This window comes from Polypterus senegalus, chromosome 15, assembly GCF_016835505.1.
Source record: "Polypterus senegalus isolate Bchr_013 chromosome 15, ASM1683550v1, whole genome shotgun sequence".
Lineage (NCBI taxonomy): Eukaryota > Metazoa > Chordata > Cladistia > Polypteriformes > Polypteridae > Polypterus > Polypterus senegalus.
The window spans coordinates 38,927,266-38,954,014 of NC_053168.1; the positions used below are offsets into that span (position 1 = coordinate 38,927,266).

At 38.3% G+C, this 26,749-nt stretch overlaps 1 protein-coding gene across 4 annotated transcripts in view; it reads right to left on the bottom strand.

Annotated features, from left to right (window-relative positions):
* Positions 1-26,749, bottom strand: part of LOC120516124 (retinoic acid receptor beta-like) — an 878,498-nt gene that overhangs the window by 36,607 nt on the left and 815,142 nt on the right. For all 4 annotated transcript variants that reach the window (XM_039737583.1, XM_039737584.1, XM_039737581.1 and 1 more), the window contains one exon: positions 6,608-6,784. In XM_039737583.1, the coding sequence (XP_039593517.1) occupies positions 6,608-6,784 (177 nt within the window). The remainder of the gene's footprint in view (positions 1-6,607; positions 6,785-26,749) is intronic.

Below are 26,749 nucleotides of genomic sequence, written 5' to 3' on the forward strand. Positions count from 1 at the left end.
CTTGTTAATTGCATGCCATTACGAATTAAGGCTGTTTCGAGAGGAAAAGGAAGCCCTGACCAGTATTAGTTCAGTTTTCCTAATAATTTACATAGTGACTGTATACAAAAAACAGCCTGGCTGTGTACTGCTGGCGGTAAAGTCCTACTTAGACTGCTGTGCCATGCAGGTAAATCCCACTGATGGGGCGTCAATCTCATAGCATTACAGCACATAAACTATGAGGACTAGTAGATGTGTATATTTTAGAACAGAATGAAACTAGGGAATTCCACTGGGGTCTTACTTTGCAGACTGTGTACCCACCAAGGGTTGGGATCTCTTTGGTCCAGACAGCCTTTGTCATAATCCAAGAAGAGCTCTCTTGGATGGGCCTGTACAGCATTAACTGTGAAAAATCTCATACAAGTCACACCAAACAAAAGCCTACTAGATTTTTTCATACCATAAATTACTTTATCCAAATAATCTCACTTGGGATTGATTATGTCATACTACAACCATTAGCATCTATTACATACCATAATTAACATTGTAATGTACTTCACTTGATATCAAGTTTATTATCATAAGGTTCAAAGGTGGTAGCCAAAAACACTATTTTTTATTTTTACTAGAAATGTGTGTGGGCCCAAAAACACATCACAGGAGGATGACAGAAGGAATATTTCTGAATACAAAATAAACACGAGCCAATCTTTACACCCACTCTGGACTATGCGGCCAGTGGGCTGCTATCTGCTCATGGAGGCAGCTTGCCCATTTCTCCACTAAAAGCAATCTTCACATTTTAAAAGTAATTTCCTAGGAAAGGCCGACTGAACAGAATGGAAAGCAGGTGTGAGGAGAACAGCTGGAATATCTCCGGTTTGTCACTCTTTGGATTTAAGTATCACAGGGGCTAAAAGCTCCCTCAGACATCAAAGCCCACACGCCGCACTTTCTCTTCGCATTGAACCTTTGCTCCAGATAAACCGCCAACTCATGCTCACTGAACTGTTGTGTGTTTTGCCTCTTACTGTATATTTCTTACATCAGGGCTTATAATCAGGTGTGTGGCTTGTTTCAGAGATTTCCTGAAGAGCCCATGACTTGTTTACAGTACCGTCATCTGGCAACTCCAGCCGCAAAACTAAAAGATCAGGCATTCGGGAAATCCCTTCCACCTGCTCTAAATTTAGGCCAGAATCCCAGGACAAAGTCTCGCCTTCAAGTCTCTGCCACACTCAGATGGACAAAGACAATGAGACTCGAGACATTTAAGCCCCCAAACAGGATGTACTGCTCACCCAAGTCTGGGCTACCGACTATATATGACAATGCAACTTGTTACTCACTATGTTTGTTACATGTGCTCACTTTTTATCCCCACACAATTTTTTTAATGATGCCTGTTCTTGGTTAACCTTTCCACATATCTCTTACGCCCAGGAAGTTTTTGCTCATCCCTCCACTCTATCACAATATAGACTGTTGACTTGTTTTGAAACCACAGCTGACATACTGTATAATCAATAATCAATATGATGCCATTTTCCATGACCCTAATTGATTTATACACCTATACACTCGACTTTTCAGATGGGAGCTGTGGTTTCATGAGCAGCTAGGCTGGACATCGGTCTGCTCATGACAACTAAATAGAGAGAAGAAGTGTATTTAGTCAACCATACCTTAGCATATTCAATCCTACCTGTTTGCTGGTGTGGAAGGACTCCTGTAATCAAGGATATTATTTAAATCTTTGATGTAAAACATAGATAACGTTTTGCTAGCCATTTACAGGCCTTTCATATACAAGTTTCCTCTGACTTAACCCTTTGATGTAAGGAGACTATCTATTAGGATATATCAACCCTTTGCTGTGTCACTGTCATTCAAAGAGTCTTTCTCACAACTTCAATTATGTGACAGCAATACAATTCTAATCTATTCAAGCTGCTCCTTAAATATTTTCTGTTCAGTTAGGCAGTCTTGATTCAGATCACTCAGTGCGTCACGACACTGTACCTCCGACTCCCAAAGCGTTTTGTAAACAAAATTGCAGTCCAAGGGGGCATTATAAACTCTTCCTTTAAAAAATCTGAAACATCCTTGCTTTACTGAGGAGTGTACAGTGAATTTTTTTCTCCAAGTTATAATATGGTAAACCTTGAAGCTCACCTTAGAAAAGAAAGGATAACCCTACTGGGAAAAATATCTCAGACGGATATCAGAGAGATCACTATGGACAGAATCATGACTTACGTGATAGTTTCAGCTGTTTTTATTTTGGGGTGTAAGCCTGCAGTAACAAGTGAGTAACACATCCTTCCTCTAGCGCTTTACTTCATCTTGTTACTGCTGATAATGGGAGCAGATACAGTATTATGTAGCTTTAGTAGGGTTGAAGTTTTCAAAGAATACAATAATAGGCAGTATATGCCCCTCTGCGTGCAGGATTCAAGTTTTTATTTCCTGCTTCAGTTACATAGTTCAGGTTTTTTTTCCTACACATCAATTATTAAGCAAAATTCCTGACATATTACATTTTACCTGCCATTCAGATTCCCCAATACCCTTTTTAACCATTATTCCCATAAAGCCTACAGTTAGTGCTTAGCTCTTCAAATGAGTGTCTGCTTATTATTCCAAGAGCTAAACTTAAAAGATGTGGCGAGGCGGCCTTCTGCTGTTATGCACCTAAAATCTGGAATAGCTTGCCAATAGGAATTCGCCAGGCTGATACAGTAGAGCACTTTAAAAAACTGCTAAAAACCCATTACAATATTTTAATAGGACTTTCTTATGGCTTCATTTTAGTGTAACCCTGATATTCTGTATATGCATTTAATTAGCATTATTATTCATGGTGAAATCCCAACTAACCCTTACTTTCTCTGCTGTTATTTTTCTGGTTTTCTGTGGTGGCAATCTGCGCCACCACCACCCGATCAAAGCACCGTGATGTCCTTACATTGATGCATTAAAGGCCAGAAGTCCACATGACCGTCATCATCAAGTTCTTCCATGTGAACCCTGAATACATTGAGGACTGACTAAGATCATTTATGTTAGGTAGAATGCCTAGAGGGGGCTGAGTGGTCTCGTGGCCTGGAACCCCTGCAGATTTTGTTTTTTTTTTCTCCAGCCGTCTGGAGTTTTTTTTGTGCTTTTTCTGTCCTCCTTGGCCATCAGACCTTACTTTTATTCCATGTTAATTAGTATTGTCTAATTTTATTTTTTATATTTTGCCTTTTTTCTCTTTCTTCATCCTGTAAAGCAGTTTGAGCTTCATCATTTGTGTGAAAATGTGCTATATAAATAAATACTGTTGTTGTTGTCTTTTGCGATTTCTTAATGAGTGCCTTACATTTCCACTACAGGGCTCTATCTAACTTTTTACTGCTTTTAAATTTAGGAATGAATTTATCCAGTATTGCATGTAATATACTTTTAAGTCTGCTCCTCATCCTTCTCCAGATTTAAAAGTTTCATCCAGTTTACACCTTGTTTCACTTGCTCAAAATTTTCCTTATTAAAATTAAACTGAACACTTTTGGTTGTTTGTGTGCTAGTAGTATACTGCTGCTGGAGTATGTGAATTTTCCCTTGGGATTAATAAAGTATCTATCTATCTAAAACACTATGAGACATATTAACTCTTTGAGGGCTGAATATTTTTTCCAAAAAACTGTTTCTGAAAAGCAATGGTTTCACACAGAAATCAACATAAAACATCTGTTGCTGCATGCTACGGCTGCCAGTTTGCCAAGAATGTGCGGCGGACTTGCTGCCAGGCTGTCTTCGGGCAGCTGCAGCAGTGGTCATGGTCGCATTGCATTGCAATCTGGTTTCTACCTCTTACCATTGTTAAGTGGCAGTCCTCCTGGCGAATATTGCCGTAGGTGTGTCAGCTACACGATTAGCTGGGGATCAGTTAGCTCAAGCTGGAACCTCACATTCGTTTTCGATCACTTGTATCAAAATCAGATTCCGGCAAGTCATAGTCCAATTCAGAGATAATAGGTAAAACGTTCTCCACGGCGTATTTTGCTTTACGCATTCGCATTGATCTCTCGCCATTATGTCAGTGTCATTTTTGCTCTTGTTTGCACCTTACTACTCACACAAGCACAGAAAATCTCAGTCAGACCGATGAAGCTAACTTTCCTTCTAGCAACGAGAGTCCAACTAAAACATAACGGTTTATTCTGGCACAGTTTACAGTTGATTACCATCATCAACTCCTCCTTTTGACAAAAGTCGACATCAGCCCTGAAAGAGTTAAAGTGTGATCACCAGACCTTAATGATTCGATTTCATCTATTCTGATTTTTATCGAACACTATGGCCTGTACATGCAGGTGTGAATTAACGCAGGTGCATTTCAATGTGTTTTTGTGTGTTGATGTGCATTTTTAACACATGCTTCTGTTCCTAAGGTTCATGCATTTTAATACCCTAATTAAGAATGTGTGTTCATATTATTTTGTGTTTAAATAAAGTTCTCTGGTGAAACAAAATTCCTGGAGATACTTCCTGCCAAGTGCAGGCATTGTGTTGAGCCATGTTACACGTGCTGTGGCTGTTTTGGTAGTATGATGCCCACATTGCAAACTATAATAGCAATCATGGTGATTGCAATCCTAAAGATGCATCAGAGACAGAAATGATATTGGCAACAGTGTGCATGAGCTTAGTCTTATTTGCAGGAACTGGAAAACAGGAAAATGTGGGGCAGGGCACCTTGTGGGTACAATAAATGCAGTAATGCTGACAGTGGCATGTTTTGCTGTGTCATTGTGCAGAAAATATTCACCATATCACATTTTTCAAAAACACACTACGCTACTATTTATCTTAACTGATCATTACATACAACCACAGCATTCATAAAAATTTCAAGATGCAGGACTACTAAAAATTTCAAAGAAAAATAAAATAATAGTGGAATATGAAGCTTTTAGTTTTAGGGACCCAAAGCCATGCGTGGAATGATATGCCTGCCAATATAAGAGACACCCTTCGGTCTGAGCTTTTAAATCCAGAGTGAACACTCGCTACTTCAGTCGAGCAAACAAAAATAAAGTGAACTAAATAGAAAACTCATTTGAATAGGGGCTTTAGAAAATGATTGTGTGCTGTGGATAAGCTGTGTAAAGTCTGAGTATGAACAAGATATTTTAAAATACCGTGTGTCATAAGCTTGCACAGTGTATAAGGAGCTCTACTAAGGTAAGCAGGACATCACTGGTACCTGGGGATGTCGCTTCACCCGTAGACCAGCAGTCCCAGAGTCCCTGGCTCTTCTGCTCTGTGGGCTACTTAAAGAGCAAGGACGACGGACGTTACCATTCCTTTATAAACCAAATAGCAAAGAAAATGGAGATATGTAGGAAAGAGCAAGTTCAATTTGACCTGATATTATTTTGGACATTTCTTTTTAACTACAACAAGAAAATTACATAAGGTATACCTCAATGGCCTGATTTTTGACCGAACCCCAACCTTGACTCTTTAAGAAGACAAGACAAAACTCCAAGGAAAAAAAATGGAAGAAATCTAGGAAATTCAGAGAGAGAGCCCCTTCCAGGTAGTTGGGGCATGCAATGAATGTCAAAAAATGGGGTAAATGCGACACTCATAACAGAATACAAATAACTCTCTTCATAGATCTAGATGGCCGATCTACAACCCCCAAATCAGAAAATGTTGGGATGGTATGGAAAATGCAAATAAAAAAAAAAAAAAAAATTAAATTAAGTTCATGTTAACTTTTATTTCACTGCTGACAGTAGGAGCCCTAGATATTTCAAGTTTTATCTGGTCAGCTTCATTTAATTTGTTAATATACATCCATTGCTGCACTTCAGGCCTGCAACACATTCCAAAATAAGTTGGGATGGTAAAGCATTCAGCACTTTGTAAGGAGAAGTCCATTCAAAATCACTTCAATGTAAATGCAATCCTATGGCCTTTATTAATTTTCAAAATGCCATCTTTCCATTTATGTGAAGATTAAAAATTGGTGGAAAATGGAGGGGAGGATGCAGACATTGGTAATCAAGTGTAATTAGTGCACACAGAGACTTCGTGGCCACCCTGCATTACAGTGTTTTCCTTTTAAATATTGCATTACGAAGTGATTAAATCAGTAAATGTAATGCTATTTAGCAGCTGAAAGTCTTGTTATAAGGACGATGCCAAGTTAAAACCAACGGGCATTATGCCAGCACTGCTTATGACAAACAGCATTAAGACTTTCTCCTAAGGCCTGCAAGTGGGAACAACACACCACCTCCATAATGAATGAAAGTAGATGTACAGCAAAACAACAGAAGTACTCATTTACACAAAGCTTACTAGTACATGAAACTGACTGGCAGTTAAAGCTGCAGCAGCTCAATAGGTGGCATTACTAATTAGAACAAAATCAGGGAAAGATGTTGAAGAGTGGATTTGGTGAACAGACAGGCCTCCACGCAGATAAAAACCTTGTCTTGCATTTACACAGCCTTACTTTATTGTGCAGGCATACAGTTAACAATAACCTAGAAGGGTGACACATGCTTCGTCCACAAGACATTCGAGTGCTGCTTCACAGAATGAAGTGAGTGACACTTACCAGAATATCTAGACAGGCAGCTTTAAGGAGAGTGATTTGGTCCGCGATGGTCAGCCCTGTGAATCCAGGCACTCTTTTTGCAAACTCTACTATTTTTATAATGCACTTGGTGGCTAGTTCACTAAACTTGTCCCATAGTCCAAGGTCCAGACGTACACGGTGGTCTGCACTAGAATTCTAAAAGACAAAAACAGAGGATATTTTGTGTCTGCACATTTGTGTTAAAAAGATCCTGATTGATTTAAAAAAACACGGTTAAAACTTTTTTGTTTTCAGAATCAAAGAACATTCTCAGTTACTCTGAACACACATCTGATCTGCTGAAGTTTAAGACCACCTATAATAAAACATTGTGTCTTGTTATAAAAAAGGCATACGGTAAGGCATATAGTAATTAATAGTAATTCAATTAAAAACACAAAGAGGGACACAGTGGCTAGCACTCCTGCATTATGGACCCAGTGTTCCTGCTTCTACACTTATTTACATTTTTCTTGGGGTACCCCGTTTTCATCTTACATCCTCAAAGACTTGGTCACTTACTGATTCTAAATTGGCCATGTTTGAGTGTGGCTGGGCCCCGCAACGGACGGACACCTTATCCGTGTCCTTCCTTGAGACTGGCGCTGACCTCTCTGACACTGAATTTCATTCAGAAGGTTTGAGAATGTTATGTAATGTTAAACACACAACAGCAGTGAAAAACAATGAAAACATAAATTATATGGATGCAGTGGTTAGAAGTGCTGCCTTTCAGCTTCTAAGCCTTGGCTTCAAGTCACTGTCTATGTGGAGTTTGCATGTCCTCCCCATGTCTGAGTATGACAGTTTTTCCACCCACTTCCAAAGATTGGCTTGAGAGATTAACAGTTGCCTCCTCTGTGCCAAGATGGTGTGTGTCCTGCACTACACTGATAGCTTCTGACAACCCTGCATTGGAAAAAGCACAAGAGGATGAAAAGTGTGGAAAACCAAAAAAACAAAGTTTTTTTTTTTAGACTTTTTACTATCAAACACCTACTTAGCATTCATATTAGAAACAGCATGCAACACAAGTGCCAGTTTCAGTGTTGCATATAAAGATCTACATATATTTCTCTGCAAATCTCTTATTATCCTGCATTAACCTAAATACTAGCATGCCCCTGGCTATACAATGTAATCTTGTTTTGGAGGATGACATGTTTAGGAAGACAGCTATTAAAAACACCTCATCAACAAGACTCCACTGAATGTTACTCACACGAGTTTTAATGAGCACTCACTTATAATTGGATACACCAGACTTCTCTATCCTTTACAATGGTCTCCAACTGTTCTTCAGAAGGTACTCTCAAGCCTACTTAGAGATACACTTCCTCCACGCTGTCTCTGCACGCCACCTTCAGGAGACACTCAAGAGGAACATCTCAGCTGGCCTTTCTTAACCTCCATCTGCAGTAATTTTACTCCTAAATTGTCAAACATCTTATCCTTTAACAGGAATTGAGTCTCATAACCCTAAGGACTTGCATACATTTGGTTGCTTGTGCCTGCCATCTCATTCTTTTAGCTGCTGTCCACACCTCACAACCGTAAGTGAGACTGCAGAATGCAGACTGACCAGTAAATGAAGAGCTCCTGCTTCCCTGTCGCTGTTAGCTGAAACAGCCACAGTACTAGCATGGCCACACAAGTCTTTTGGCCAATTTCATAATCCCCTGAATTCTCAGATGCGATCCCCTAATGCAATTAAACTCTTCCACGTCATGCATGAGTTTCAATCGCCTCTGAATGCAATCTACTCTTCTAATATTAGGTTTTTTAAACCACATGCACGTTATGCTAATTGGGGTCTTTAAACCTGCCCTGTATGGAGTCACTGGTGTGTATTTGTGTATGTGTATTTTCCCTTTAATGGAATTTTCAAACCCACTTGATCCAATCTAGTCATTGCTGTCCTCGACAGCATCAGAGGCACATCTGAAATAATAACACAACAACAATATTTATTTCTATAGCACGTTTTCATACAAACAATGCAGCTTTACAAAATGTCAAACAGAAAGAAGAAACAAATAAGTAACAAAGAAAAAAAACAAATTAATCTATACAAACTTATAGAGAATGCATCCTTATATACAATATCATGATGTAAGTCTCTAAAAAGGAGTCCAGTGATGAGGTCAGATGGCTGGGAAGGCAAATTTAAAAAAAAAAAAAAACTCCAGTTAATCTGAAGAAAAAACAAAATCTGCCCCCACTGGGTATTCCATCTAACATAAATATGCTTAAATCATTCCTCATTGCTTCCAGGCTTTGTTTGAGAGGACTCGATGCAGTCGGTCTTATGGTCAGCTGGGGTACCCGCCTTCATTCCATCGTTACAGGTGGTGGTGCCACAAATCGCCATCACAGACGAGCTGGAAATGAAAGCAGAGAAGGGACAGTCCATGACTGGGCCCACCTATGCACACACCGTCTCTGACAATGTATGCGTGGCATAACATTCAGGTGCTGATGTTTTTAGTTACTTCAAAGAGTCAGTTATCGCATGTTTATTTATTAAATATTTCTGTAACGATGAGACATATTTAAAAAGAACTGAAGATAAAATGCAGATACGTACATGCATAAACATACTACTTTAAAGACTACAGTTATATACAGTTATACTTTCTTAGAAGGCTGGCATCCTTCAACATCTGCAGTAAGATGCTGCAGATGTTCTACCAGACAGTTGTGGCGAGTGCCCTCTTCTACGCGGTGGTGTGCTGGGGAGGCAGCATAAAGATGAAGGACGCCTCACACCTGGACAAACTTGTTAAGAAGGCAGGCTCTATTGTAGGAGTAAAGTTGGACAGTTTGACATCTGTGGCAGAGCGACGGGCACTAAGCAAACTCCTGTCAATCATGAAGTATCCACTGCATCCACTTAACAGAATCATCTCCAGACAGAGGAGCAGCTTCAGTGACAGACTGCCATCACTGTCCTGCTCCACTGACAGACTGAGGAGATCATTCCTCCCCCACACTATGGGACTCTTCAGTTCCACCCGGGGGGGTAAACATTAACATTATACAAGGTTATTGTCTGTTTTTACATGCATTTTTATTACTATTTAATATTGGTTTTTGTATCAGTATACTGCTGCTGGATTATGTGAATTAATAAAGTATCTATCTATCTATCTATCTATCTATCTATCTATCTATCTATCTATCTATCTATCTATCTATCTATCTATCTATCTAATAGCATTTCACAATGTTGTTTAGTATAAACCACAGCCCAAATAGGCTTCCAGTGGCTCAGCTCTCATGTTTCAGCTGGGGTTCAAATTCATGTTTTATGTCTCTTTTATCCATTTTTAATTCTTTAATTTAGGTTTTTTATGTGCATCGTTCTTTATTTTTGATTTTGTCTTTGTATGTAATCTGCCTTTGCTATATTCCATGTGTTCTGTGTGTGGTCCCCTAAGAGGCGGGGCCACCTGCCAATCATCACCAGGAACTGCACTCCACCCTATACATCCAGAGGGTCTTCCACAGTTCCTGGCAGTTCATTTCGAATGTGCTGAGGAGTGGTACGTTTCTATGCTTTTGTGAGTTTATAGGATTTGTGATCCTTTGGATTTTTGACCTTTGCTTTGTTTGTGGACTATTCCTTGAAATTCTATATTGGGAATTTGTTTGTTCTCCATGGATTCTCATTATGATTGGAATACTAATTTAAATTATTTTTATTTAATAAAGATTTCGTGCTTGCCTGTTTTACTAGCCAGGGTTTGACAGCAATGCCCCCCCCTCTACTGGCCATTACTGGAAGTGTTTGGAACTACGCGCTTCTGAACTCTGTAGTGCTTAGGGCTTCTAGTTCACAACATCAATAGATTTCATTGACAGCAGTTTCAAGTCAAGTGATGCAAAAATGACACTGCTTGATGTGTTATTGTTAGTTGTTTTTTGTGTTGGGTCTGTGACTATTTGAAGTTAAAATGTATTGAACATAAAGAGGTACCTGATTATGAGTTAAACTGTTTAAGTCTCAGTAAAACTTGTTAACTGATGTGGACCATGACACAGATCAGGTGTGCTGACTGGAGAAAGACAAATAAAGTTTATAAAGAGAAAAGACGCAGTACAAGAAACAATATTGTCTCTTTCAGTTTTTCTGTGGTGGTGATCTACAGCCCAGTGCAGCCACCTGAGATGATGGAATGAAGGCAGGTGTCCCAGCTGTCCACGAGATCAACTTCATCACATGCATTCATATGAAGCCTGAAAACAAAATAAATAAATAAATTAAGAACATTTATGTTAGTTAGAATGTGAGGGGTGGTGGTCCTTTGGTCTTGGAACTCCTGCAGATTTTGTTTTATTTCTCCAGCCTAACTGGAGTTTTTTTTTTGTTTTTCTGTCCTCTAAATAACAGAAGTGTCTCTTCTCCATTGGGCCCTTGAGAAAGGCCCTTAACCTGCAAATGCTTCATCTTGGGTATGACGCTAATCTGTATCGAGCCCTGCAAAAAGGTCTTCAAACTTACAGGAAAAACTTGGGAGCTGGTGGCAGGATTGGCACTCCAGCCACTGTAAAAAACCTAACAACTACTTTATTCCTCATCTGGCGCCATCAGGTATGTGACAAAGTTAAGCAAGCATTCATTGTAGTCTTTATAAAATCATCACATCCTCACACCACATTCGTTATAAAGAATTTATTTCTTTCACATTTACTAAACTTTTACAATAGCAGTGATACAACTATTTCCTGTTTTGAAAGACAATTATCACTTTATTCAAAATACATTTGCTTTTATTCATGTAAGAAATATGCTTGAAAGGAAGCAAAAATGGCTACTGTTTCCTATTATATGATCAGTATAATTTGTCTATTTATAACTCCGTTCTCATTATGATAATAATCTGCTTCCTGTGTCCCAGTATGCCACTGATTTTCTTATATGGGTCCTCAGATTAAAAATACACAGTAATGTATATCAGATAATAAGAGGCCAAAGGAAGGAGGCTAATTTAACAGATTATTTTTATTTTATAATTATCACGAATTGAACTGAATAGGTTCCTGCCTCCCAGCCAAGGCTCTCAGGATCTGCATCTTCAAGGTGGATTAAGTAGGTCTGATAAAAGGTGGCTATATGGGTGGAGACGGATGGAAGAACAGGTTATGTGATCTCCTATGGCAAACCCTGCGTATAAAAACGACTGTTGTGGCAAAGGAAAGGCAGTGAAACCTTCAGGTACCGAAGTGGCTTTTGTTTGTTTGTTTTACTAGATGTCTAGATAGAAAAATGGCTTATGCTGAAGCAAAAAGAGCATCCAGCATAATAAGTATCTATTCAATTGTGAGACAAGCACACAGAGCATCTTGAACACAGCAAGGAGCCAGCCGTTTTCCGTTTCCCACTTTGAAGATGTTGATTCTGCTATCTGATATTTGTTTGCTTTCCTAGAAACAGTTTACCCAGAATAGCCTATAAGTGAGGCTTCATTTAATTTCCAGTGGGATTTTTTGTTAGTATCCAAATTCACAGCTGACTCACATGAAGACACACTGAGATGATGTGCTTCGCTCTAGGCCAAGCTCCAGCCTCGCTCATTGCCTTTGCTCAGATTACATTCTGCTTTTTCTTCTCTTCTTTCTCAAATAGAATCTTAGCTGTAAAGCAGGAAACATTGTACCCAGCAGGATGTTTTCGGCCTGGCTTTGCTTTATTTACTTCTGTGCAGAAGTTATCAGCCATGACATTTCAATAAAAAGCTAATGTCTTATTTTATTGCACAGAGAAAAAAAACATCATTTACGTTGATGAAAATAAAAGATGACAGCAGGACAGAATTTTACTCCGCTGTGCTCCTCCGCTCTACAAAGCCTGACATGCACCTTCAAGACATTATTTTACTGGGCTTTGAATAGTATTAAATGTGGGGTGTTGACATTTTGACATGTACAGCATTTGGGAAGTGTGCACACATATGCTGCAAAACAGCTGTTCAGCACAGACGGCCATGCATGGGCTGCTCGTCACATTCATTTGTGCCCCCCTTGTCTCTTACATGGTGGTGGTGGGTCAAATCATCTTACCGTGTACTTCTCCATTTACAAAAAAAGGAACACTGAGGGCAACACAACATTTGATGGTTGGGTCCTTTTTTTCATAATTCATGAGAGCAAGATTGGAAAAGTGGCATCAGAGATGAGAACACAGCAGATGACCACAGAGAGAGAAAGCAAGGCCATGGAGGACTGGCAGACGGGCAGGGCAACGTTTTAGGTTTTTTGGTTCTGCTGCATATTTTAAAAAATATATGGCCTTCTCGTAACACCAGGTAGACCTCAGGACAAAATGGTCTTAGTGGCCACCAGAAAGAACTGTGACATAGGCACCACCGAATCCTGATGCGTACTAGAGCTAACGAGTGTGGCCAGGAAATAGCCCTGCCATGGAATTTAAAATTTGCCCCATACCAGTTGACCACATGATTTTACAATCGTAAGATTAGACTGTCATGACCAATGAGAACTTTCCAGTTAAGCCCTCTTTGACATATCAGATAAGTGGCAAAAATCTATTGTTAGTTTTTCTTTCAGGAGGGTTTCAGAAGAATCATCAGGAAGTTGACTACTAACAGTTGATATCGATTAACAAAGTTTGCAACAATACACTAAAGTCGAAGGAGAAATATAAAGCTAAATCAAAACCAAAATCTGAATTTGAGTAGTAATTTGCTTGAGCACAAATCTTCCGCAAACACATCCCTTTGTTTCCACAAAGTCAGAACACTGATGTAACTGTGTGGCCATCTTAAATAGTATGACGCTATGGGTCACATGCCTAGCATAAGCACATGCACAAAATGGGGGCACCCCCCAAATTATATTCATGGAAATCACACCAACAATAATAGCATCATTACCATAGTGAAAGTATAAACAAACAGTAAAAATTTAAGATTATTTTTGTATTCCTGACAGAGATAAACTGAAAGAGCAGGAAAGGGAGAGAGAGAGAAGATAATACCAGCCAAGCATATGAGGTGAAAGGACCATAATGCCTGAAATGTCAAAATGAAAATAATAAGTACAACAAGAATGTAAAAATAGGGCTGTTATGAAGGGTGAGTGAATAGGGTGAGGGTATATATAGTATAGTAGTGCCATGGCAGAATATTATATACTAAAAACAGTTACAATGGCCATGGACAACTGGTCAGCTAAATCGAAAGAGTAAGACAAGATAGGATCTTGAGAAAGAATGATGGAAAGTGGAGATGTGCTTTGTAAAATGTGGTAGTTGAAAAGCTGGGAAGACTCCTCAACAGTCTGAGCAGAAGACTGTTTAGGAAGGCCTATTGAGGATTCCTTTTTTATTTCAAGTTGTGCTTTTAATCACACTTTAAAATAAAAATGTAAAAATTGTTTCTTTAAAGACAGAAGCGTAATTTCCTCTTGGAGACAAATCTATCTATGTATTATATAGTGCCTTTCATATCTATCTATCTATCTATCTATCTATCTATCTATCTATCTATCTATCTATCTATCTATCTACCTATCATTCTTTAGTGCCTTTCATATCTATCTATCTATCTATGTATCTATCTATCTATCTATCTATCTATCTATCTATCTATCTATCTATTATATAGTGCCTTTCATATCTATCTGTCTATCTATGTATTATATAGTGCCTTTCATATGTATCTATCTATCTATGTATTATATAGTGCCTTTCATATGTATCTATCTATCTATCTATCTATCTATCTATCTATCTATCTATCGTCACACATTTGCACATGGAAGACAGTTTAAGGGCTCAGGTGATGACAATTCTCCACCAATCCAGTGGGTGGCGCTGTGTGATAACATTCTCTCTTTTTCTCCCTCTGCAGACCAGAAGACTGACAGCTCTCCTCCACCAACATCGCTTCCAGCGTCTGTCCTCCTGGACCTGCCTCTTCCTGCCCAGCTGCCATATCTCGTTTACTTGTGATTTTATTAAATTTCATCATTTTTGTTTTGTTACGTTTTATTTATTCTATTTTTTTGTATTTGTCTAGTGTTCTGTCTGAAGTAAGTTGTTGTATACGTTGTGCACATTGTACCTGCTTGATTGTATATTATGCTGCCTTCTTGGAATAAAACTAATAAAAAAGCAAAAGTAAAAACTCATTATAAGATCCTTTGTAATGTTTCATGCAATAAAAGGCTTATATAAAACAAACACTGATTGATTTCTTTCTGCTGTTTTTTATTTTGTTCACTTAACTTCATACATTCTAAGCTCAAGCATTGTGTGGGGAGGTAGAACTAGCTGAGGGGTTATGGGTGTGGGGAATAGGATAAATGTGTTTCAAAAAGATCATACATACAATTGTCTGTGGATATTTGTATTATAATGGTATTTCTGAGTGCAGGAAAACGATGAGGTGGGGTGAATTTTGATCTGTTGCCTTTATATTGAAAAGGAGGTGCCACAGTTTACCTTGATATTGGGTGTTGTTTCTAATTTGCAGGTCTACGGCACTTACGTGGCACAACTGCCTCACACTCCCACAGTCTTGGGTTCAAATCTCATGTTAGGCAGTGTTGCTGATGGCATAAGTTCTGGTGTTCAAGAAAGCAACCCATCTTAGCCCACCAGCGGAACAACTTTATAAGGACTTGATCAGCTCAGAAATACAGTAAACTGATGATATTCTAGTTAAAAAAAGTATAACAATTAAAATAAAAAATTGGAAAGCAACATGAATTATATTTTACATAATAGAAAACTATAGCTTGAGCTGAAGCTTGGTTATTTACTAGAAATTTGCCTACTTTAACAAAGCACCTGAAAGCACAAGAGTGTGCAAAGAGTAAATCCTCCTTTAAAGACTCCATTCCCTGTTAGGAATGTATTATGTAAGTAAAGAATTTTTAGCCATATACCTCTGGACAATTTAAGCATGCTTAAGTAATAAGCTTAATACCTTTTTGTTTAATATAAACAGAAAAAATAGACAAATTTATTTTTAATATGGCATTGTGTGAGAGGGAGTGTTATTAATAAGTATGATTGTTAAGTTCACTATGACTGACCTGCTCAAAATGGTTTCCTTTTAAGGCTGAACGAAAGAAAAACAAATATGCAAATTGAATTTCAATTGTACAAATAAGTGGATTGCTGAGTTCAGATCATTCCTTTTAAGAAGACAGTACCTCTGAGGCTGTGTCACCAGATTTCAAAACTTGTTCTTTTTAATGTACTTAATTATGTGATATACTGTATATTTTGTATATATACACACATGTATACATTGTCATGGATGAACTGGCTTTCCAGCTGAGATGGACAATATAATGGATGGTCTGGCAAAGTGGCATGGGCATTCCACATCTCAGCCAAGAGGCTGGCATTAGATGCCAGCATGGTGGAAGAAAAAGCTGAACATGCATCCCGGTGGAAAATAACAACAACAACAACATTTATTTATATAGCACATTTTCATACAAAAAAATGTAGCTCAAAGTGCTTTACAAAATGAAGAATAGAAAAATAGAAGACATAATAAAAAATAAAAATAAGTCAACATTAATTAACATAGAATAAGTAAGGTCCGATGGCCAGGGTGGACAGAAAAAACAAAAAAAAACTCCAAAGGCTGGAGAAAAAATAAAATCTTCAGGGATTCCAGACCAAGAGACCACCCAGTCCCCTCTGGGCAGATGTTCTCTACCAGGAAGAAGAGCAGTACAATGGGTAGAGGATTTAATCCGGGATGGATGGTGTTTCTTTTCCTGGTCGGGGGGCCAAAAAAAGCAGGGGGCAGTGGAAGACTAACCCTACCTCTAACCCAACCCTAACCGTAATGGTAAGTGGCAGAATCACACTTGGTAAGCCCCATTTGGACACCCACAAGGCATCAAGGGAGTTGCGGTTCCATGAGGTAGTGCTGTTGGGTTAAGTGGGTGCTGCCAAGGGAATCCTCTATCCCAAAGTTGTTCCACCTGCCCTTAGACTATGGTTCAAAACCGAAGAACTCCAGGGTTGGTTTTCAAGGGAGCACTCCATGCTTCCTGTGGAGGCATAGTTGGGTGTGAAGGAGAGACAAAGATCCTCTGGGAAGGGATGGAAAATGAAAGAAATAAAAGGAGAATCATATTGTATTGTAGAAGAAGCCTGTGTCAGAGGTATTTTCTGTTTAATAAATGACATAATCTGAACCTGGACTGTTGCTTTCATAATTATGTCAAGGATTTGTGGCTCAGTTATGCCCAATTATGGACATTAAATAGGCATATCCTACCATGACAGGTTACAAAGAATTCCACCTCTTTAGTCCTGAGCAGAGAAGACTGTGTGGGGCCATAGCACAGGTCTTCAGAATTCCCAAAAGCAGATCCATGAGATTTCTATTGACTGAATAGTGAATCATAGTAGGGGAAGTGCATTTAAGACTGAAACACTCATGGGAAAATAAAAGAAACTACCAAGTCATGTACATGAAGCTAAGGCCTTGGTAACTATTAAAAATTTTTGGTGGAGATATTGAAATAACTATTTGCTTACCAAATGAGCTTGACAGACTGCATTGTCATTTGTCAAACGTATGCTCTTATAAACTGATTACTCTGAGAGAATGTCATTAACTGTATTTTAAAGTACATGTACGAATATTTTGAATATGGTATTCTACCAAACTTAAATAAAGAGAATAACTTCATTATTATTAATTCATCTTTTTGTAACAAAGTTTCATGTGGGGGTTTCACTTAAGGCTAAGCAGAGTATAGGGATGAGAACTATGACCAAAGTTGGGTTTAGGCCTTCACAAGTATTCCATATCTGTAAAGCCCCATCACCAAGTGTAAGAGCTAGAACTGGACCTTGAATTACACTGGTAAACCTTAAGGGCTCAAAGGTCACTATGACATCCAGATTTCTCAGCCTTTAACCCGTGAAACTGTAACATATAATGTGGAACTCACTGTTTAGGGCTGCCATTAGATGTTGGTCCTTTGAAGGCCCAGGTTATAATAAACAGGGTGGAAAACTGATGGATTAGTGGGTGTGGGACAGGAATGAAGGTGATTTGATTTCCTTGGCGGTGAAGAAACACTTGAAGCAAAGTCTTCCACCTCCTCTTGCACTAATTCAGGTTAAAGGAGGGTGTTTCCATATTTGAGAAGAAGCAAATGAAAACGTACATGAGGTACATTTAGGCCGTTTAAGTGAACAGTAATGTGGCAGCTATGTCTCTGCATGATGAAAAGAACACAAAATTTTTCATTTATTTTCATCAAAGTGAACAATTTAATTACAGTTAACTAAGTTAACGTTCAATTTTAAGATCCTGCTTCTTTTTGGAAACCGTGGCTGGGATAAGGTTAGGTTAGGAATGGTTAAAAAAATAACCACGAAATTTAATTGTGATGTAAGGGAAGGATAGATATAACCAGAAGTGTAGGAAAAGAGGGAAAACAAAAAGTAGACACAAGTTCTATTTTCTGGATCAAACAAAATTAGGGTTCTGCCATCCAGTGAAGTTCACTGCTGCTTTTTTGACATGAAGTCCAGTCCTCTGCTAACAAGCAATGTGAAGCTGGCATTTGTCGTCTTGCAATGTAATCTATTGTCTATTTATGCAAAGTTGTACTTATAATGTCATTATTTGCTTTGTAAAGCACCATGTAACACTGATCCCAGCAAAAGGCTTTAGCTAAATGAACTGACTGATCTTTGTCTCTTAAAACGCTCAGTGATCATGTTTCCTGTTTATACTGTTCTCAAAGGGATTTGTGCACTGAATGTTTTTTACTTGCTAGTTTAGCTTAAAATTTTTTTTACAGAAACTCACTGAAATAAAATACCTTGAACAGTTGTGCAGTGATTAGGACTGCTGCCTTATGGCTTTTGGGGGCTTTGGCTCCTCTTGTATGTTCTGTTTGCAGGCTTTGTAGGTTCTCTCTTAGTATGGTGGCTTCCTTGGCTGTTGTGTTAATTTGTAACTCTACACTTAGACTGGATTTGTGAGTGAATATGTTCTGCAGTGGATCAGACTGCTTTGTTTTGCTCCCAGTTCTGTCAAGATACGGTAGACTCTAGATCCCTCCAACCCCATACTGCAAAACAGTAGGAAAGATTGTTATTAAAATAATGCAAGTGACAGCCTTTAAAATCCTTGTAAGTGCTGTCACACACGTGCTTGGGGGGCAGTTGAACGGTTTGAATCAGGATGATAACCGCCAGACAAGGGGTTGGCAGTGAGTACTAATATCTTTCCTTCTCTTCCCACAGACCTTCAGAAGAAAAACCCAACTAAAGCTCTCACATGTAACCTGTACCCTGTAATGGTAACCTTTACTCTGTAACTGTGGAGGTCTGCTAGAATTAGAACTATATAAATGAAATACCTGTGTGTGTTTGTGTGTATGAAGCAGTCCGCTCTGCTCATGCTCAATTACATCCACTAGATGGTACATGCATGGACTTAAATTTTTTCACAGCCTGCATGCACCTCAGTTCTCAGTACAAAAACTGTGTGTGTATGTGTGTATGGAGCAATCTGCTCTGCTCACACTCAACCACAGCCATGGGAGTTGTAGGTAATTCTACAGAAGATGTAGATGTAGTGTGACTTGCACTTGGTGAGATGGCAGATGCATGCACTTTTACATTTTTTCGGCGCTTGCATGTACCCCACTTCTCATACAACCCAAGCAGACAAACTCAGCTTTGTGGTACATGCATGGTGTACATTCACACAATGAGCTACCATACGTTTGCCTGAGACAGGTTCCAGCCTGTTCCGCTCTATTTGTGCCACAACTGCACTCGACTACACGTCCGTCTCGGACAGAATGCAGCCGGATCCCGGCCCACTTAACTGACGCCTCTGCAAGTTCACCAAGATGGTAAAACTGCTAGGGAATCTTTGGGTTGTTTTTTGACCCAAAGACCACACACAGCTAGTATAATAAAAAAAAAAGTAATGTAAATGTAAGCATAAAATGAGGAAGAGAAGACTGTAACAACATAGTTTTTTGTTATTTGTTCTTTGAATTTTCACTAAAGATCATGGAGGCTAATCTCTTTCTTGGCACAAAAATTATTCAATGCCCATGCTGTTTGTGAAACTTGGTATCTTTCTGCTCTTAATAGTTTCTCATCATTGTTGCACTTCAAAATTTGCTTTATTTTTATTACTATTATGGTGACATCGTCTTGCTGCCACTTTGTATGTATTTTCACTGTTTCTACCACCATTTTGTTGTCATTCTTCATGGCTGCGGCTATATTTTGTTTAGCAATGACTTCAGTTGCTAGTTGTTAGTTTGGCCAGTCTTTGGCTTCCCCTTTTTGACTATTTAAAAATAAAGGACTCCTGCTTGAACATAAACTACGAGTCTGCTGTTTCCTTTACACTTTTCATCACCTGGGGCCTCTTTTATAACATTTGCGTATGCGCAAAAAGAGGTTTGAAAAATGTGTATTCAACATTCCAAGAAAATGTCAGAATTTATAAAAGAAAACCTGACAGTGGAACGTGCGTATACTTATGGCAACTCTGAGTCGTGTATAAAATTTTTCAGAGAAACAATGACAGCCTTGATAAAAATGAAATGCAACCAAACCAGCAAAACAACTACTTGCATGCATTATTACAATATTATAATATAATAATATGGCTGGATTCATACCACTGAGGCATTATTATAATGTGTATTAACATGACAAATATATTAAACCTCAAAAGTACTGAATATGATTTACAGATTGTACTTCAGTTCCCTTTTAAAATGGCCAGTGTTGTGCATTTTCACTGAAAAACTTTTTTAGTTTTTCTGCAGTTTTCACTTCTCAGGGATTTGGCCGACTGGTCAGGAACATCTCAGCCAAGCTTCACTCCATCATGTTCGCTCTGCTGAAAGCCATTAGCTCTGACCGTCGAGGTGCTAGATTCAATTTTTCTATTATGTGGGTGTACATACCTTAAACATAATATATTTTTGATAATATGTAAAAGCAATATGCAGCAGTGTTTGGTTCTCCTAATGCAATCACATTACTTTACTACACTCATATTGCAATAAGGGCATCTAGCGAGAATGAAGCTGCTTGTTTTAACTATAAGTTGTTATATTCCATTAACACACAAGTCACCTGTGATGCCAAGATGAGGCTGACAGACAACATGTCTCTGTAACCTCACAGTTAATTTATTTTTGGCAGACCTCAGTTTTTTTTTATGTTCTGTACTCTTCGTTGTATCATCAATCGTGTCATTACATTTGCCGGGTCATAGTGACTTCCCACACATACACTGTCACCTTACACCTCTCCTGGACCCCCAGAATACAACGCAGAGGGGCTATAATGGCACACACTCAGTTGTGGAGTAAAGGCAGATGTTCTTGAATGCAGGTGGGGTCTCAACATGTCAGGAGCAAAGCTACTCTACCAACCAATGAACGTGTGCAGATTCATGACTGTACTATATAGGTATGAGGTTAATTGGCATCGAGGCATGATCATTAATGAATATTTACAAGGTGATTGTGATTTATAAAGGGTTAGGTTGCGTAGACATGTGTGTACAACAGGTTTAATAAATCAGATTTTTTCTTTTTTGGTGTCCGCTTTTTCCTTGTTTTTTGCCCTGCGTATATTTTCACGCTGTAATCCACACAAAGTGAGGCCCCTGGTCAGTTTCTCTAAATATTCCACCAGTGTTCATTCAGCTTTTCTATGAATGCACAAAAAGATGTCTGGCACAGTTCAGAAGCTTACGTCTAAAGGGTTAAATGTGTCAGTACCCATTATTAGGTGCACTGTGCTGGCAGGTAGTGCTCAAGAGCCTTGAAATCATGATGACACAATACAAAAACCAAGTGGGCTTCACCTTTAGCCCCCCTATTATTAGGCAGACCATCTGTCTGTTTAGCCCCTTTTATGGTATTTGTGTGGGTTTTTTCTTGGGTATGTTGTCCCCTCACATCCGAGAGGCACGCATGTTAGATTAGCAGGTGACTTGTGTAAACTGGACTCCGTGATAGTGTGAATGTGTGCGTAGACCCCTGATGGACTGGTGACACCATCCAGGGTTGGTTCAAGTCTTATGCCCAGCCTTTAACCCTGTCTTACTCCTAAATTGAATTCAGTGTTTCTTGTTGTATGTTAAATTATGTTCATGTATTTTGAATTCCTATTATTGTCAAAATTTGGGACATCGATTAAATAATAAGAGAAAATAAAAACTGCTATTTTTTAAATGCAGAAGTGTTGGAGGTGTTTGCTACACAGAAGAACTTCACAGTGTGTTTTCCCCAAGGTAATCATTTAATCTCTTCTCATTGCACAACTAAATAAATTAATTCACGGCATTTAATGTAAAAGCAGTAAAGAGGATACATTGTTGCTCCCCGGGGAGTATTAAGAGGGAGAAGCACTAAACATTATCTGCGGTTAAGTGAAAAAACACTGCCATTTACAGTGAAACTGCTTTAGACACTCAATCAAATAAATCTGAGTTCTGGGAGTACTTAGGGATCTCAGTTAAAATAAAAAAGCCATCTAAATCAACACTCTGTTGCGTCTGTCAAGCTTTAGAAACATAAGAGAAAACCTGAATCCTTGTTGTCCTAGCCGATTCGGTGTATCTAGTTGTGTGTGACACTCTGAACTTGCATACATCTAACACAAAAGAAAAAAAAAGCACAGTGTCTGTTTTAAATATACAGTAAGCTAGACTGACGTCAAAGAGTGGGGGTCACTGCAATTTGACACAAAAGCTGGGAAAAATGTTTACTTGGAACACCTTGGCTGGTTAGGTACAGGAATATTCAGTTTAAAATGACAATTGTGATTGTGAACAGTAACACTGCAATATTCTTGCTAAATCCATAGACTAATGGGGATGATATTATAGGGAAGAAAATGGTGCAAATAAAATCCTGATCACTGTTATGCATCTGACTTTTGTTTTGTTTTGGGTTTTTTTTTGTATCTTTAATTACACTGTGGCAACCCCTAATGGGAGCAGCCGAAAGAAGAAGAAGAGGAATAATGTAGCCTGTCTATATTACATATATGACACTTACACCTATTACCAAAGAGGGTTAAAGTGAGAATGATTTGATATTTCAAGAACTACCTTGTGCAGTTGCTTATGATGTCTATGCTTGTTTGGGATTATTGAATTATTATTACTTTGTTTGTGTATATAGTGACTGATATTACTTTCCTTAGATCTGTAATTTGCCTTCTTCATCTTACGCACCTCTGTGGTTCCCCAGGTTTTGGTATCTTGAGCTATGATATTACTGGGCCAGACACTTTATTTTCCATTCCTTTTCTTTTATGGTTTAAACGACTATGGGAACTTTCCATAGATTTTACTTCTTAACTAAAGAATGTTAAGAGATTCTTTTTCCATGCATGTACTGGGTAACTATCAGACCTTCTGTTGCATATTAATTTAACTGTCGTACATTTTTCTGAGTGCATTTCTAATCTCTTCATTAATCTATCTAGTTCCCATGTAGGGTTCAAAGGATACAACAACTGAAATAGACCATAGAATTCATACCAAAACATCTGACTCATAAAGTTAAAATTCATTTTTTTTATATTCCGCACAAGAGAGGCTGAAATAACAACAATGACCTTAGAAGTGAACTGAAAATGAGAGTATGTTTTAAACAATAAGAAAGATACACTAGAAATCCAAAAAAAAGACTGTCAAAAGGTGAAAACCTAGCCAAATGTACTTCAATTATTATAATGGTAAAATAGCAGAATTTTAAATATTTGACATTTAATGTACTGTATAAAGCTGGGCACATATGAACGATCTGAGGGCATCCCCACTGCACTGTTGAGGTAAGCGTCTGGAGAAGTGCAATCTCTGACATCCTCTCTTCTCTTGCCCGTATTCCTGAAGATGAAGCTCACTGACGTCACTTCTGATTTGGTCCCAGGTGACCTGCCTCTTCCACCCCACGTGTTACTTAAAGGACAGTGTTATTGGAAGCTGGCCATTTATTTTGAACCAGAGAGTAAAGAACACAGAGCTCCACAGTGGAAAATCAAAACCCCTTAGACGGCAATAATTTCACTGCAGCTTTTCCGTTCTTTTTTACAGTTTTTGGTTTTTATTAAACAAAGTACTGGCTGGTCCCCAACATTTTATTATCTCCATCTTGTCCTTTCTTTTACAAGCTAAATTAGTGTTTTGTACTTCCTCCCAACTTTGCATTGACCCCCTACTTGCATGCGAAGACCATGGTTATGTTTCGTTTAAAAAGTTTGATCCTTGGGGAACTTACTGGCTGGTCCCCAACACTTTGTTATCTCCCTCTTGTTCTTTCTTTCTTTTACAAGCTGAATGTGTGTTCTTATGTAAATCCACAACATTGAACGTATCCCAGACATATTTTGCACTGACCCCCTATTTCAACAGGAAAGGCCAAGGCTGTGTATCATTCTAAACTTTTGCTACTTGGGGCAAGTACTCCTAGGATGCATTTTTGGGACTTGGCACAGGTATGCAAAGTTGCTCCTCACAATGGGTTTAGTCAATGAGATTTGCTGTGGGACCCTTTGGGAATTTATGTAGTGGCTACACCTGCAATTTAATCCACCACGGACAGCATCGGATACCTCTACGTTTTTATATATAAAAGAGAAGAACAAAAAAATGAAAATATAAATCCAAAACTGTCAAATGAACTAACAACTAACATGCAAAACAGCAAAGTATATTTAAAACGAGTAAACTGAAACATATTTGCTAATGACAACAAAACAGACAATACATTTCAGTTATACAGCTTCCAACACTGTGTCCCAGGCTTCCTATTGGGCATATACTAAATTAAAAATATAAGGCTAAATTTTAACAATAATTGAATCAGAAAAAAGTGTCCTGGCAAATATGTTTTGATTTATTTATTTTAAAAATACTCTGCTGTTTGTTGTAAATGGTGTTAATAATGCAGTGGGCTTCTTTAATGAGATGGATTGTGGTCTATTGATGCTTTTCAGCTTTTTGAGCTATTTCTATTGCCTCATGATATTTGTTATTTCATACTGAGGCTTATTGGGAACTGATGATTTCTGGGGGTTATCACAGGATGTTAAAGCATGGGTTGTTTTTTGATGTTATTATGTTATTAACTTGTATAACTTTCCTCAAATGCCTTAAGGTATTTAATTGAGCTCAAGTGGGTATCGTGATGAGGTGAGCTTAATGAATCAGGGAAACCTAAATAGAAGCCACGATTCTATTAAGAAACATTGCGGATAGCTACTGTATGGTGAAGTAACAGTGTGAGCTACTGGATGATTAGTGGGCCATACCCACCTTGGCTCAACTTTTAGAACAAACATAAAAGAGAATAATTAAACAATAAAGAAAAATGTATTAACAATTAACTAATAACAATACACACATACTAATAAATTATTGAATTGACAAAGATCATGCATACAAAAGAAAACACATTACAATTATTATATAAAACAACTCCAAAAACTGTAAAACTAAACAAAAAGCAAGGATGGAGTCCCCTGGCAGTTTCATGCTGCCCTTTGTGTAATTGGCATAGTGTTAAATATATCACACAATGCGGACTATTGTTTGTATAGGTACAAAGTGTAAAGTTTCGTAACTGATTGCTTGTATAATGGATTTTTTTTTTTTCAGCCTTGAAGTAACTTTCATCTTTTTTTGCAGATGCCTGCGGGGACTGCCTTACGCTATGGCAGCACTAGTAACACACTTTGGGGCTGCAGAGCAAATAAATAATCTATTGTAATAAACACAAAAATGAAGGAGGCAAAAACACACGAAACCTATCATAATGACAAAAATCTCTTTAAAGGAATAATGTTCTACACATAAATACAAGAGGTTTTTCTTTTTACCGCTTGAAGGGCAGCACTCTCATTTTCTGCATGCAATTTCCTGAGTACAGAAAGTCAGAGACAAACCTGGCACAATGGGTAAGAATGTCAACGCACCACACTTGACACCCACAACGACTAATCTCAGGCCAGTTTAGATACACCAGTCAACTTAAAATGAGTGAATAGATTTTGAAACATTAACAGACTTGTGTTTTTTGCGTATGCTGTGGTAATAATACAACCATCCATCCATTTTCTAACCCACTGAATCCGAATACAGGGTCACGGGGGTCTGCCGGAGCCAATCCCAGCCAACACAGGGCACAAGGCAGGAACCAATCCAGGGCAGGGTGCCAACCCACCACAGGACACACACAAACACACGCACACACCAAGCACACACTAGGGCCAATACACAGACTTCTAAATGTATTAGAAAAGCATAAACACTCTTGGGTGGGTGAATGGTTAAAATAATAAACAGGCAATCTAAGTTTTGTACACAACTTTGTGAAAACATAAGAAAGATAAATCTTGTTGTGAACAGTGATGGTCATGGGAAACAGCATAGTTAAAGACCCGTACTAACAAAATAGTGGTCAACTATGTAGAACTGTATTTGTGCTTTGAAAACTGGACTAATTCGTCTAAATTAATTCAATCAAACATTTTTGAGGCCAGTGAATCTTTAAAAATGTTTTCCAATTAAATTAATGGTATTTCCGTATTTGTTTAATGAAAACTCACCTCATCCTCAAATGGATTAGCTTTGTAAAGCAAGCCTATATACTGTGGATCTGTATTTGTAAAACAATTTGAACAATAAAAAAGTCATTTTATTTATGTAGCATATTTTGAATACTGAATGTAGCTCAAAGTACTTTACAGAAATTACGATACACCTTAATAATGAAATTAATAGGAAACAGAACAAAATCAAATGTCCATAAATTGCTAAACTAAACCGAGTAACTGGTTAAAACCATTACCTTGTGACTGTGCGGGTCGGCTCCACGTTACCAGGTCCGTCCGGGAGCACCTCAAACCCACCATCGTCTGTAACGTAACCATGGGATGAGCCCAGCAAATTAGGACACACATGCAGCAGCAACAGGTAGGTGCATAAAGTGACAGGGCTTTTACTAAAACAATCCAAAAACAAAAGTGCAGCGCTCGAATTTCTTCAATAAATAAATAATCCTTTAAAATCATGACAATCCGTGAGTTTAAAATCCAGGGTTTAAAAC